The 12,629-nt window shown below is 37.2% G+C and overlaps 2 protein-coding genes across 6 annotated transcripts; both read left to right on the top strand.

The window, feature by feature from the left end:
* Positions 1-321: 321 nt before the first annotated feature.
* On the top strand, positions 322-4,369 carry LOC110939608 (calcium permeable stress-gated cation channel 1). The gene is made up of 10 exons (XM_022181182.2): positions 322-818; positions 921-1,203; positions 1,293-1,394; positions 2,176-2,295; positions 2,370-2,450; positions 2,526-2,866; positions 2,963-3,208; positions 3,297-3,621; positions 3,695-3,928; positions 3,998-4,369. The coding sequence occupies exons 1-10, from the start codon at positions 502-504 to the stop codon at positions 4,220-4,222; spliced, it is 2,274 nt and encodes a 757-aa protein (XP_022036874.1). The 5' UTR covers positions 322-501; the 3' UTR covers positions 4,223-4,369.
* A 2,964-nt stretch (positions 4,370-7,333) lies between these two features.
* LOC110939609 (glycosyltransferase BC10) lies at positions 7,334-11,653 on the top strand. Of its 5 annotated transcripts, XM_022181184.2 has the most exons (11): positions 7,438-7,688; positions 8,039-8,153; positions 8,335-8,438; positions 8,562-8,662; positions 8,803-8,874; positions 10,386-10,467; positions 10,556-10,636; positions 10,778-10,819; positions 10,899-10,958; positions 11,038-11,184; positions 11,256-11,619. In XM_022181184.2, exons 2-11 carry the CDS (start codon positions 8,102-8,104, stop codon positions 11,424-11,426), a joined length of 912 nt encoding a protein of 303 aa, XP_022036876.1. In that variant the 5' UTR covers positions 7,438-7,688; positions 8,039-8,101; the 3' UTR covers positions 11,427-11,619. The 5 variants fall into 5 exon arrangements, with proteins under 5 accessions (XP_022036875.1, XP_022036879.1, XP_022036876.1 ...); XM_022181183.2 differs by lacking the exon at positions 8,039-8,153 and having other exon boundaries at positions 7,334-7,688; positions 8,322-8,438; positions 11,256-11,653; XM_022181187.2 differs by lacking the exon at positions 8,039-8,153 and having other exon boundaries at positions 7,365-7,688.
* The last annotated feature ends 976 nt before the right edge of the window (positions 11,654-12,629 follow it).

Below are 12,629 nucleotides of genomic sequence, written 5' to 3' on the forward strand. Positions count from 1 at the left end.
TAAGTTTAAATTAGATTAAAATGTTTAAGTTTTGGAAAATCTATGACAATGCCATGCAATTTGGGAAAACACGAGGAAAACTAAAAATAATGGATAAAAAGCTAATATGAAGCTAACGTGTGGTGTCACATAGAAAATTTAAAAAAACTAATGAAGAAATTGATTGCACAGTGAATTAGCGAGTAAAAAAGCCAATAAACACACATTCCTTTCTTCCCTCTCATTCCATTGCAATAAACAATATTATTTTCATGCCTTGGTCTCCATTATATCCTTCTTCTTCTTCTTCTTCGTACTCATCATGATCAGGGCATTCAATTGTTTGCGTAGAAAGTATGCTTTTTTGCAGTTCAGGGAATGCTCCTCTGAAGCAATCTCATATGGCTGGCTTTCTCCTCTCCTATATCTTTCCTCTCCATTTTCACTTTCCTTTCCTCGGTTGCCTGCCTAAACAACAACACCACCAGTAACTTCTTTCTCTTCTCTTTTCTGAAGATTTAGATGGCTACAATTGGTGACATCGCTGTTGCAGCAGCCATTAATATTATCACCGCCCTCATTTTCCTCATAGCATTTGCCTTTCTTCGCCTTCAACCTGTCAATGACAGAGTCTACTTTCCAAAGTGGTACATCAAGGGTTTAAGAACAAGCCCCACGGCCTCTGACGGCACTTTCGTCACAAAATTTGTCAACCTGGATTATCGATCCTACTTAACGTTCCTTAACTGGGTGCCCGCTGCCTTAACAATGCCACAATCCGAGCTCATTGATCACGCCGGCTTGGATTCCGTTGTCTATTTGAGGATCTACTTGCTCGGGTCGGTATTTGTTTGTATATCATTCCTTATAATTCTACATCATAACTTAACTACCATTCGGCGGTTATTAATTAATGAAGCTTTTTTTCATATATCTTGCAGGTTAAAAATATTCACTCCCATATTCTTGTTTACATGGGCTATACTCATACCGGTTAATTGGACTAACAACACCTTAGAGCAATCCCAAGATACTTATAGCCAGATTGATAAGCTTTCTATATCAAACATCCCACACGCCTCTCCCAGGTTTTGGGCACATGTAGCAATGGCATACCTTGTTATGATCTGGACATGTTTTATGTTGAAGAAAGAGTATGAGACTGTTGCAAATATGAGATTTTACTGTCTCCAATCCGAAAACCATCGCCCTGATCAGTTTACTGTACTAACTAACTTCATCTACATACATACATATATGCTACCAGCTTTAATTTTGTTTTCTCTAACGTTGGAGGTATCTATCTTGCACAGGTTCTTGTGAAGAATGTCCCGCGAGATGATCATGAGTCCGTTAGCGAGACTGTTGAGAACTTCTTTCTAGTGAATCATCATGATAACTATCTCACACATCAGGTATACCCAAGATGACCGATCAAGTTTATTAGTGCACATCTATGATCTAACTTATAATAAAAGAATCCAAATAATGCCACATGTCATTCTCTCCTTCAACCTTACAAATTTTATTTCTATTTGTTTAATAAATTTCTTTTAATATTAATATTAATTAACAACCAATATATAGATATCACTTATTTTTATCCTTATCTTTATCTAAAATTAATAAATAACTTCAATTTTGCAATTTAGACCCTTTGTTTTTTTACTTTTAACCCAAAGTTTTTCATCTTTTGCAATTTAATCCCAACTATTTTTTATTTTTAATTTTGGTCCACCATACTTTTCATCTTTCCCAAGTGTTTCGTTTCATTCTAAATTTTGTGAGATAACGCACCGCAACGTGCGTGTGGGGTTCAACATTTTTTCGTATATTTTTTCCCGTTTGACTGGTCCGTCGCGTCACATCTATTTTTCTGCGTTTGACAAGTTCGTCCAACACGCGGGTCCTGGATGAACTTAGTTATTTTATTCTATGTTTTACGTTACGGTTTAGTTTCTCAGCAACGAGCGTGCGTGATTCAAAGATTTTACATCTGCTTTTCGCTCGGCGTTATATTTGTTTCCCGTTTTTATTTATTTTATTTTTACGAGCTTTTTACGGTGTTGGTGGTCGCTGACAATGGTATAGTATTGCTACTACTTAACACAGTTTTATAACAACCGCTGCAACGCAGGGGCTTAATACTAGTTAATTATTAAAAACCACATTACTAGCATGGAAAATGATTTGCAGGTTGTTTGTAATGCAAACAAGCTTGCAAAGCTCGTTAAGAAGAAACAAAAGAAGCAAAACTGGCTCGACTACTACCAGATTAAATACTCAAAAAACCCATCGAAACGACCTATGATGAAGGTTCGATTGTTTTCTCTTCTTTTGGTTCTGTTTTCTTGTATAGAAAAATCTAACACGGTTGGCTTGATCAACAGACTGGATTTCTTGGACTTTGGGGAGCGAAAGTTGATGCGATCGAGCATCATGAAACCGAAATTAAGAAACTTTCAGACGAGGTAAACATCAATCCTTCCATATTTGGTGAGATCATCTATATGCTAGCAAGAGATTTTATGCGCTTTTCCATACAGATAGCAGAAGAGAGAAAAAATGTGATGGATGACCCGAAAGCAATACTGCCAGTAGCATTTGTGTCCTTCAAAACTCGTTGGGGAGCTGCTGTTGCGGCTCAGACACAACAAGTTCGAAACCCAACTTTGTGGTTGACCGAATGGGCTCCCGAGCCACGCGACGTATACTGGAAAAACCTTGCTATTCCTTACGTTTCACTCACTGTTCGCAAGGTTATTATGGGTGTCGCCTTCTTTTTCCTCACTTTCTTTTACGTGATTCCAATCGCGTTTGTGCAATCACTTGCAAACATTGAAGGCATCGAGAAGGCTGTACCCTTCCTTAAGCCCCTAATTAATATGTAAGTTCCCGACCTCCCGCCTTTTAATTCTTACTTAAAGGTATATGTCACAATAATTAGTTTCTAGAAATAACTTATTATTTAAATATTGTGCAGAAAGCTGATCAAGTCATTTATCCAAGGTTTTCTACCTGGGATAGTGTTGAAGATCTTCCTCAAGCTGCTACCAAAAATCTTAATGATGATGTCCAAGTTTGAAGGATTTTTGAGTATATCACGACTCGAGAGGAGATGCGCTTCCAGATACTATCTTTTCAAATTTGTTAACGTGTTTCTAGGTAGCATTATCGCCGGGGCTGCATTTGAACAGCTCAGTACGTTTCTAAATCAGCCAGCAAGTCGGTATGTTAGTTAGTCTGTACGTGTCATGGCTAACTTTGATCTGATTTTGCAGTTGCATGACTTACTTTTCTGCATTCTGTGATATCAGGATTCCTGAAACAATTGGCATCGCGATCCCGATGAAAGCAACGTTCTTCATAACATATATAATGGTTGACGGGTGGAGTGGTACTGCAGGAGAGATTTTGCGGTTAAAACGTTTGATAATCTACCATTTAAAAAATATTTTCTTGGTTAAGACGGAAAGGGACAGAGAAAAGGCCATGAATCCAGGAAGCATCGGTTTCAACACAGGAGAACCTCAAATACAATTCTACTTTCTCATCGGGCTTGTTTATGCGGTGGTGACGCCACTATTGATTCCATTTATCTTGGTTTTCTTCGGGCTAGCATTCGTTGTCTATCGCCATCAGGTAAAGAACCCAAGTGGATGGAATTAGAAATCTTACATTACATTATATAATAAGACGTCTATGTTGAATGCAGGTAATTAATGTATACAACCCAAAATACGAAAGCAGAGCGGCATTCTGGCCTGATGTCCATGGACGTGTGATCACGGCATTGATTATATCACAAGTACTTTTGATGGGTTTGTTGAGTACAAAACACGCTGCTGCTTCGACTCCGGTTCTCCTTGCACTTCCGGTTCTGACAATGGGGTTCCATATCTACTGTAAAGGTAGATTCGAACCTGCATTTACCAGATATCCGTTACAGGTATGCATGCAGGAAAGGAAAGTGTTGTTAAGTTTTATCGATTTGTCATGTAACGCTTTCTTTGTGCAGGAAGCTATTAATAAAGACACTCTTGACCGAGTAAAGGAACCGAACCTGAGCCTGAACCTGAAAGGCTACCTTGAGCATGCTTACATTCATCCTGTTTTCAAGGATGATGGTTCTGACGATCACTATGAAGATGGGACTCCCATCGTACCCACTAAAAGACACACCCGCCCTGAACCTAGCAGGACGAATGAGGAGGAGATCCTTCAAGAAAAGCATAAGCCATGAATGAATGTGTAATTACTGTTCAACATTTCACTTGCCTACAAAAACATTCATTCCTTATACACATACTCAAGAGATGTATGTATTCAAATGATTTTGATTTTGATTATGATTATAGAAACAATCTTAAATCTAAATCCCCCAACTATATCGATAATTTGAAACTGGATGAATGAACACAAAGAAACATATCTCTTATTTATTTTCTAAAGATATTTGTAACACGAAACTTATAATGACCCCAGCGAAAGTAATGACTTGTTCCGTCATTAGTCCTACACAGTACATTCCAAACACTTTTGAGTCAAAATTTGGTCTCGATAATTATAAAAAGAATAATAATGAGCCACTTTGTGAGGTTGCATAGTAACACTGCATAAAAATCCAGATACGAAATTGAATGCATTTTAATGTAGTGTTGAAATAAATAAATAAACTGAATGAGAAATAAGTCTTCTGGGGGGGGGGGGGGGGGGATTGCACTAATTTTAACGTTACTTTATTAATTTTGTGAAAATAACGTTAAAAGCGGCGGACGGTTAATTGTTGGCAGCGGAAGTTTATCTTCATCACAAACATAGCTTGCAGAACTTGATTCACCATAAACGTGTTGAGATTTCATAATGAATCAATCGAACAAACAACACACACTCGAAAACGAATAGAATGATTTGAGTGAAGGATATTATTAAGAAATATCTTGGTACCGGTTATGATCCCGGCAAATCGTTTAAATACATACTTGAAGGGACGGTTGATATCGGCAATTATTTTTGGTGGGAGTAACCACCATTTGAACAGGTATGTCATATGAGACATATCCCTTCATACATATTCGATACATACACACAAATATATATCAGTAATGTTATAATACATAATACACATAATAAATATAATATAATCAAGTTTACATATTCTAATACTCCCCCTTAAACTGGATTATACTTATGGGAGTGCATTAAAACGCTCCGATTTGATTCGTTCACCGCCTTCTCAGCTTGCCGGAAATCGAACCTCCGACGCTTTTGTGCTTTCTTCATTCCCATCCAGTCATTTCCAGCAAATAGAGCGTAGTGCTCTCTATCATCTTCTGGAATGCAACCTGTGCTCATTGTCCTTCTTCCTTCATCAGCAGCTTTGTCTTCATTCCCTGCATATCCTTGAGTTTGATCTTCTCTCACATCACCTTGTACCGATTTGAACTTATAATAGTATATGATAACATCCAAGTACATAGCATATAATATTCTCATGTAATCTCCGTCTTCATAATCATGACCCATATCTTTCGAAACCATTGCCCATAGATTATTTGAAGTCACAGTTCTATGGCCACCTTCTCTCTTTACAACCATGTACAGTTCTAACAGGTTCACCTTCTTGTTGTTACCCATGTACATCGAAATCGGTCTCATAGTAATTCCCATCTTTATTCTCAAAGACCAGTCGATCATCTCCTCGAATTTCACTTCTATCTCGTACTTGTATTTCATCACATACACACTATCTTCTAACATATCTAAGAGAGCCTTACAGTCTTGAATTTCATTGCTTGCAGAATCATTACATTCCAACCGGGTTCGTTGGAAGTTAGATTCAATTTTTCGAAAAAATCATTCAAGTAATCAGATTTGAAAGTTTCATGTTCTGATTCTTTGTCGATTATAGATTGTTTCTCTCTCGAACCGATTTCATCTTCTCTAGTTAACCCAGTTATGTTGTTTTTCTTATTCATAAGGGGTGTACTGAAAGTAGGAAAAGTTTGCATTTTTCTTCATTAAACTTCACTGTGAAACCTTGAATTATTAGTTGATCAAGGCTGAGAACATTTCTATCCAATTCAGGAGTGTAATAAACACTTTGGATTAGAAATTTCTCACTTCCTGATACAACATCCACAACCCCTATGCCCCTAATGAAATAGAAATGATTATCACCGGTGTTTGTTTCAACACCGAACATATTCTTGATCCTCTTGAATGCATCTAAATTACCGGAGTAACAACGCTTAAAATTCGTGTTTACCTACCATTTTAGCAGTTTAGTTCAAATGTTTTATTTTTTTTCTATGGGTTCAAAAAGGTTTCACCATTGCCATTTTAGTCCACTAGGTTAACTTCATCCATTTTTTCTATTAACCAAAAGGGCAATTCGGTCATTTTATATGTAATTCTATTAATTAGAAAGGCAATTCGGCCATATAAAATGACCGAATCGCCTTCTCGTTAACAAAAATAATGGATGAAGTTAATCCAGTGGACTAAAATAGCAACAGTAAAACCTTTTTAAACCCACATGTGACAAATAAAAATTTTGGACTAAACGGACAAAATGTCCTAAATCAGAAAAAAAAAATTAGAGACTTGGTTGAGGCTTTACAGCATTCACATTCATTCCATCAATTTTTCACCATAAATTACACTAAAATACACTATATCTTCTCTCTCTTTTCCAATTAAATAATGTTTTTTTATAACTTTATCATTACATTTTATCTCTCCTCCATCCACAATAACTTTTAAAATATATTAAAAAACTATAGGAGGTGAACAGTGTCCTCTCAAATATACAGATGAACAGTAACATTTTCTCTCTCCTCCACTCACAACCACTTTTTATACTCTTTATATTATAAAAATTTCACTCACAGATTTTAGTGGTTTGGATGTGAATGCTCTTAGATAGTTGTTTCAAACATGGTTGTAAAAATCCCGACTAGTCCCTGATTAGTCATCGATTAATCACTAATCGGAGGTTCATCGACTAGTGGCCGGTTAATCGCTAGGCCGTCAATGGCGGTCCTATTATGGCCAAATTTTGGCCAGAAGCCGACAAAATTTCGACCAAACTTTATAAATTCCTTTCAATTAATTAAAAAAATGGGCCAATGAGTGCTTAAGACATATCTACTTTAAAAAACTACAAATAAAAATAAAATGTGTATGTATATATATAAGTAAAAATTACATATAAAAATCTCTGATTAATCCCAATTAATCGTTATTCCCAATTAATCGTTATTCGGTACCCGCCTAGTAACACTGGTTTCAAGGACACATGACTGCTTTCGATTGATGTAGCCGTCCCTCATGCTTTTCTTTTGGTGGGCGGTTTGTATTTGAGCGTAAAGACAAAAACTGGAGATTCACTCACGCACCATTTTCAATTGATCCCCCAATTCTTCTTCTTGAGGAGGAAGCTGCTGCTGCTGCTGCTACATGATGAGATAAGTATGAGGAAAAGATCCTTATCAGTTCGCCAGAATTTGTTGCTAATCTGGAAACTTGCAATTCTTCTAAGCTTCATCTTTCTGGTCTTTGCACTTGTGCGGATCCACTTTTATTATGACGATCGTTCCCCCGATGATGATGATGGTGATGTTTTCCAAGGAAACCCTAGCCTTGCTTTCATGTTTTTAGTTCGTCGGGATCTCCCCCTTGATTTCCTCTGGCAAACCTTCTACCAGGTTCCTTCCTTCCTTATTTACTTTTTTTTTATTCTTCGCTTGATCATCGAAAACCAAACACAGATTAGATTAGGAGGGGTGTGGGGGGTTGGTTTTCAACTAAGAATTTCACATCTATATCAATAATACTTAATTTGGTTGACCTGACCTCAAATATATTATCACCAGGGCCCTCCCTCCCTTCCTACATAAATAGTAATGATATTGATCATTATCTAATATCATTACTATTTATGGTTTCTTCTTTTGATGCTTCCAGCTGAGCTATTATTTATTATGTAACATCAATTACCAACTATTATAGTAATATTTTGTTATAACATTAATTAACTCAACCCAATTTGTACCAGGCCATACACTGAGTTGTGTATAATGAAGCATACTGGGTACAATCTCTAAGCCCCTTAAGGATTATGGATTGGGTCCTATCACCCTGCTCAAAACTCAAAACTGAAATCTTACTTAGTAAATGCAAATCCAGACACCCCTTTATTCATTTACATTATTATTATTATGGTTTTTCAACTTTATTTACACTGGTTTTAGTTTGTATCATACCATATTCATGGATCATATTGTTGTTGGGGTTTGTTGTTTTGTCCATCAATGCATAGAGTGATAACATTAATGCAGAATGTTGATGCAGCCAATTACTCGATTTATATTCATTCGGAACCTGGTTTTGTGTTCGATGAAACCACCACAAGGTCCAGCTTTTTTTATGGTCGCCATTTAAGCAATAGCATTAAGGTGATTGATGAACTATCCCCCTCTGTAGTATTTTTATAACATCTTTATTGATTATAATTGTTGGAGAAATAACGTTCGAGTTGTCTCTTATCTTGTCAAATGATTGTAGTGGTGATGTTACAGGTAGGTTGGGGCGAATCAAGTATGATTGAAGCTGAAAGATTGCTGCTCCGAGCAGCTCTTCAAAATCCGGCAAACCAGAGGTTTATTCTTTTATCAGACAGGTATACATTCATGCTCACTAACAATAGTTATATTCTCATCATCCTTTTTTTAAGGATGTTATTGTTGTTGTCATTGTAGATTGTGACGATTAAGTTTTGTTACAAGTGATTGATTTTGATCACATTTCCTTTCTGTACAGTTGTGTTCCCCTCTACAACTTTAGCTATATTTACAATTACCTGATGGGATCTTCTAAAAGTTTCGTGGACAGGTGTGGTTTTAACCTTCATTTTTTTATATAAGTTGCTCATTATCTACTGTTAGTCATTCGGGGTGTTTGGATGTGTGCCTTTATGATTATTATCTAATATTGAGTAACCATTATGCATAAAAATGCGGTGCAGAAAATACTGTTTTGATGTGTTTTTTCTGTTTTTAGTAATTATCAATTTTGATGACATTGATCGGTTAGCAAATTGCAACCATTTTAGTCCCTATGGTTTGGGCCATTTTGCTAGTTTAGTCCAAAGGTTTCATTTTTAACCTGTGGGTCCAAAAAGGTTTCACAGTTGCCATTTTAGTCCACTTGGTTAACTTTGCTAGTTTAGTCCATTTTTTCTGTTAACGAGAAGGCCAATTCGGTCATTTTATATGGCTGAATTGCCCATGGTTTTAAAAAACGGCCGAGGCGTCCGTACTGAGGCGCGCCTCGAGGCGGAACGGAGCAAAAACGCGTATGAGGCGGCGCCTCAGGGACAGAAATAATACGTACGCCTCAGTGGAGTGAGGCGCAAGTTTCGGTTCTAGGCGGAACTAATTTGGGCGAGGCGTACGTTTGTTTTTAGGCGCAAAAAACCGAACTGGAGTTGAGTATAAAACTGCCCCACGCGGGCCCGGGTTTTTCGGAGCTGCATTCGTGTCCGCATGAGTTCAACCAAATTTCAGCTAAGAAGCTCATTTTTGCACCCCCCCTGCGCGCGGGTAGGACTTGTGGTAAAACATGTCATAAAGCTACAATAGAGTAGTAAAGTCTTTACCTTATAAACAACCACTCACTTTGTCCCCACACCAATGTGGGACAAAGTATTTACCACCTTTTGAGACTTTTATTCACACACCCAAAACTTACAACATATAAGTCCTAAATTTTTGCTACTAACTATTAGCTCCATGATCTTAAATGGCATATATAATAGTTTTTTTTTTAATTTTATATGTGGAATCTTATTTATTTTCAAAACATAACATATTTTTTATATTTCTTCTCTCTATGTGTGCTTTTCTTATGTTTAGTAATTTTTATTTTATGATATATATAATTTTAATATTTATTTATTAATACCGCCTCGGCCTTACGCCTCGTTCCGCCTCGATACTTACGCCTCGTGAGGCGAAGGGAAAACGCCTCGAAACTCGTTTTCGTTTTTTTAAACCTTGGAATTGCCCTTTTAGTTAACAGAATTACATACAAAATGACCAAATTGGCCTTCTCGTTAATAGAAAAAATGGATGAAGTTAACCAAGTGGACTAAAATGGCAACTGTGAAACCTTTTTGGACCCACAGGTTAAAAATGAAACCTTTGGACTAAACTGGCAAAATGGCCCAAACCACAGGGACTAAAATGACATTTAACTCTAAAATAAACATTGGTTACACCAATACTAGGAATGGATTATTGCGACTTGCAGTTGAAATAATCAGATAATTACTTTCGTATTGCACATCCAAACCAAACACCCTAGTATAAACTGGCGTTGATCTGGGATTTATGTTTTTTTAGCTTTCTTGATATGAAAGAAGGTCGTTACAATCCTAGGATGTCTTCTGTTATACCGATGAGGAAATGGCGAAAAGGCTCACAGGTTGAAGCTTCTTTTATGACAGCCATAGAAGTAATCACAGTAGTCTGTTATATGTAATTTTACTTTAATTTGGATTGATATTTTTCAGTGGATTGCTTTAGTCAGAAGCCATGCAAAAGTTGTGGCATATGATAACGTCGTATTTCCAGTTTTCAAGAAGTTATGTAAGGTCTGTAGTTCATAGATTCAAATATTAGTGCTAGTTTTTCTCCTCCTGATTTCTTATTATAAGATAAACACAGAAAAGGAAATCATTATTGACCCATTCGTTTTTCTTTGTTACTAACATTATTCGATTAATGATTTTCAGAGACGTCCGCCCTTGGATGTTAGTAAAGGAAAACAGAATCTTGTAAGTTATAACATGTTTCTTGATCAGTTGTTAAGGTCAGCGTAGAACTAACTTGATTGTGATTTTTGTAAATATGCAGAAGCTTCAGAGGCAGCATAATTGCATCCCTGATGAGCATTATGTGCAGACGTTACTTGCAGTACGTATGCATTTTTTAATTCCTTATGAAATCTTTTGTTCTTTTATAATCGAATTTAAATTTAAATTGTGTTCTTAAGATGAATGATCTTGAGGGAGAGCTTGAAAGACGAACTGTGACATACACTTTATGGATCCAGTCCGCCACAAACATGGAAACGAGAAGCTGGCATCCCGTAACCTATAATTATGCAAGTGCCAACCCTCAACAAATCAAAAGAATCAAGGTTGTACTCTATGTTTTCCTTCATTACTTAAAAAGGGCAAAACCGCTTATATATATATATTGCAATTGCAGGATATAAACCATGTATATTATGAGACTGAACACCGAACGGAGTGGTGCAAGAGTAATTCAATATCGGTCCCCTGTTTTCTGTTTGCTCGCAAGTTTTCTAGAGACGGGGCCATGCGGCTTTTGACCCAGGGGAGTTTTGATTCATCTGCTCTATCTCATACGTCTCCATGATTAATAGCTATTTGTCATTATAGAGTATACACAGTGACTCTAGAAAAGTCATGTTATTAAAATAACTCCGTTTTCCCATCTTTGGGGCTGGTTCTTTGAACACATTGTTGTAAAAGTAATAATGAGGAAGTTTCAAGCCTTGGGAAACGGGCAGGTCGGGTCAGAACAAGCTGTTTTACCTTGGTTTTGGTTACAATGAGTTGGAATTAAAATTAGTTTCGGTTGAAGTGAATTGTTTTAGAAAAGAAGTGTATCAAAACGGTTGCATCCTGCTTTTTATATATTTATGGTGGCTAGTAATGGTGGGCATTGGCGGTGGTGGTTGCGTCACAACGTGACTGTAAAATGGCCCACGATTGCCACCCTTAAAGCTTAAAAGTTATTGGGCAGGCTAAACCCACACCTAATGAGGTTGGGTCCTGGGATGGTGTTAGTTTAGTATACTGACTAACTGATTGGTGACTAACCCTGGGTTTTTTTCTTACACATTCCTATAAGCATGGTTGTAAAACAAGGTCTCCAAGGCCGAGTACACCCCGAGTAGTCGCTACATGGTATGTTGCCGAGACGACTTTCTTCAACTCCGACTAATTACTCGGAATCGATCAAATGTGGTCATCTTTGGCCAAAATCGGATCTAGTAGGTCAACTCGGGTTGAGTTTGACTTAAATAAAATAAACCATAATTTTTATGCCTATAATATTAAAGAGTGAATATCAATTTAAAGTATATTGTTATAAATATTAGTAAATTTATGTTATTTGACATATATTTAATTTCCAAAAACTAATTTTTTTATAATTTGGCATGTCCGAGTACTCCCCGTGTAATCTCCGCCTATGTTGAGTACTCTCAACTCCCCAGTCGACCGACTAGGGAGCGCCTAACGACTTTCACAACCATGCCTACAAGTAACTAAACAAAGGAATGTTTGCACCAAATTGATAGGCCATATATGGAAACCTTCTAAAACAGTTCTGCGGGGTATTCTAGAATGGGACAAGACCCCTCATCAGGCAAACCAAATCAATTCCACATTTATATACTTGTATTCGTTTAAAACTAGATTGGTCCTAACCTCACGATCAAGACCGTGGAGTATGGTGGGGCTTGGATTGGGGGCATGAGTTGACACGTGGAGTTCGAGCCCCCCACCGGTGAGTGACGTGTCCGTGGGGTATGGCGGGGCTTGGGTTGGGGCG

Source organism: Helianthus annuus, chromosome 5 (genome assembly GCF_002127325.2).
Source record: "Helianthus annuus cultivar XRQ/B chromosome 5, HanXRQr2.0-SUNRISE, whole genome shotgun sequence".
Lineage (NCBI taxonomy): Eukaryota > Viridiplantae > Streptophyta > Magnoliopsida > Asterales > Asteraceae > Helianthus > Helianthus annuus.

Bases quoted from the DNA above. Each gene is read 5' to 3' on its own strand.
- LOC110939608 (XM_022181182.2), top strand. From the start codon at position 502: ATGGCTACAATTGGTGACATCGCTGTTGCAGCAGCCATTAATATTATC. The intron at 2,296-2,369 runs GTTCGATTGTTT...CTTGATCAACAG, and splicing joins CGAAACGACCTATGATGAAG to ACTGGATTTCTTGGACTTTG. The intron at 3,622-3,694 runs GTAAAGAACCCA...TGTTGAATGCAG, and splicing joins TCGTTGTCTATCGCCATCAG to GTAATTAATGTATACAACCC.
- LOC110939609 (XM_022181183.2), top strand. From the start codon at position 7,455: ATGAGGAAAAGATCCTTATCAGTTCGCCAGAATTTGTTGCTAATCTGG. The intron at 8,663-8,802 runs GTATACATTCAT...CTTTCTGTACAG, and splicing joins TTTATTCTTTTATCAGACAG to TTGTGTTCCCCTCTACAACT. The intron at 11,185-11,255 runs GTTGTACTCTAT...TTGCAATTGCAG, and splicing joins AACAAATCAAAAGAATCAAG to GATATAAACCATGTATATTA.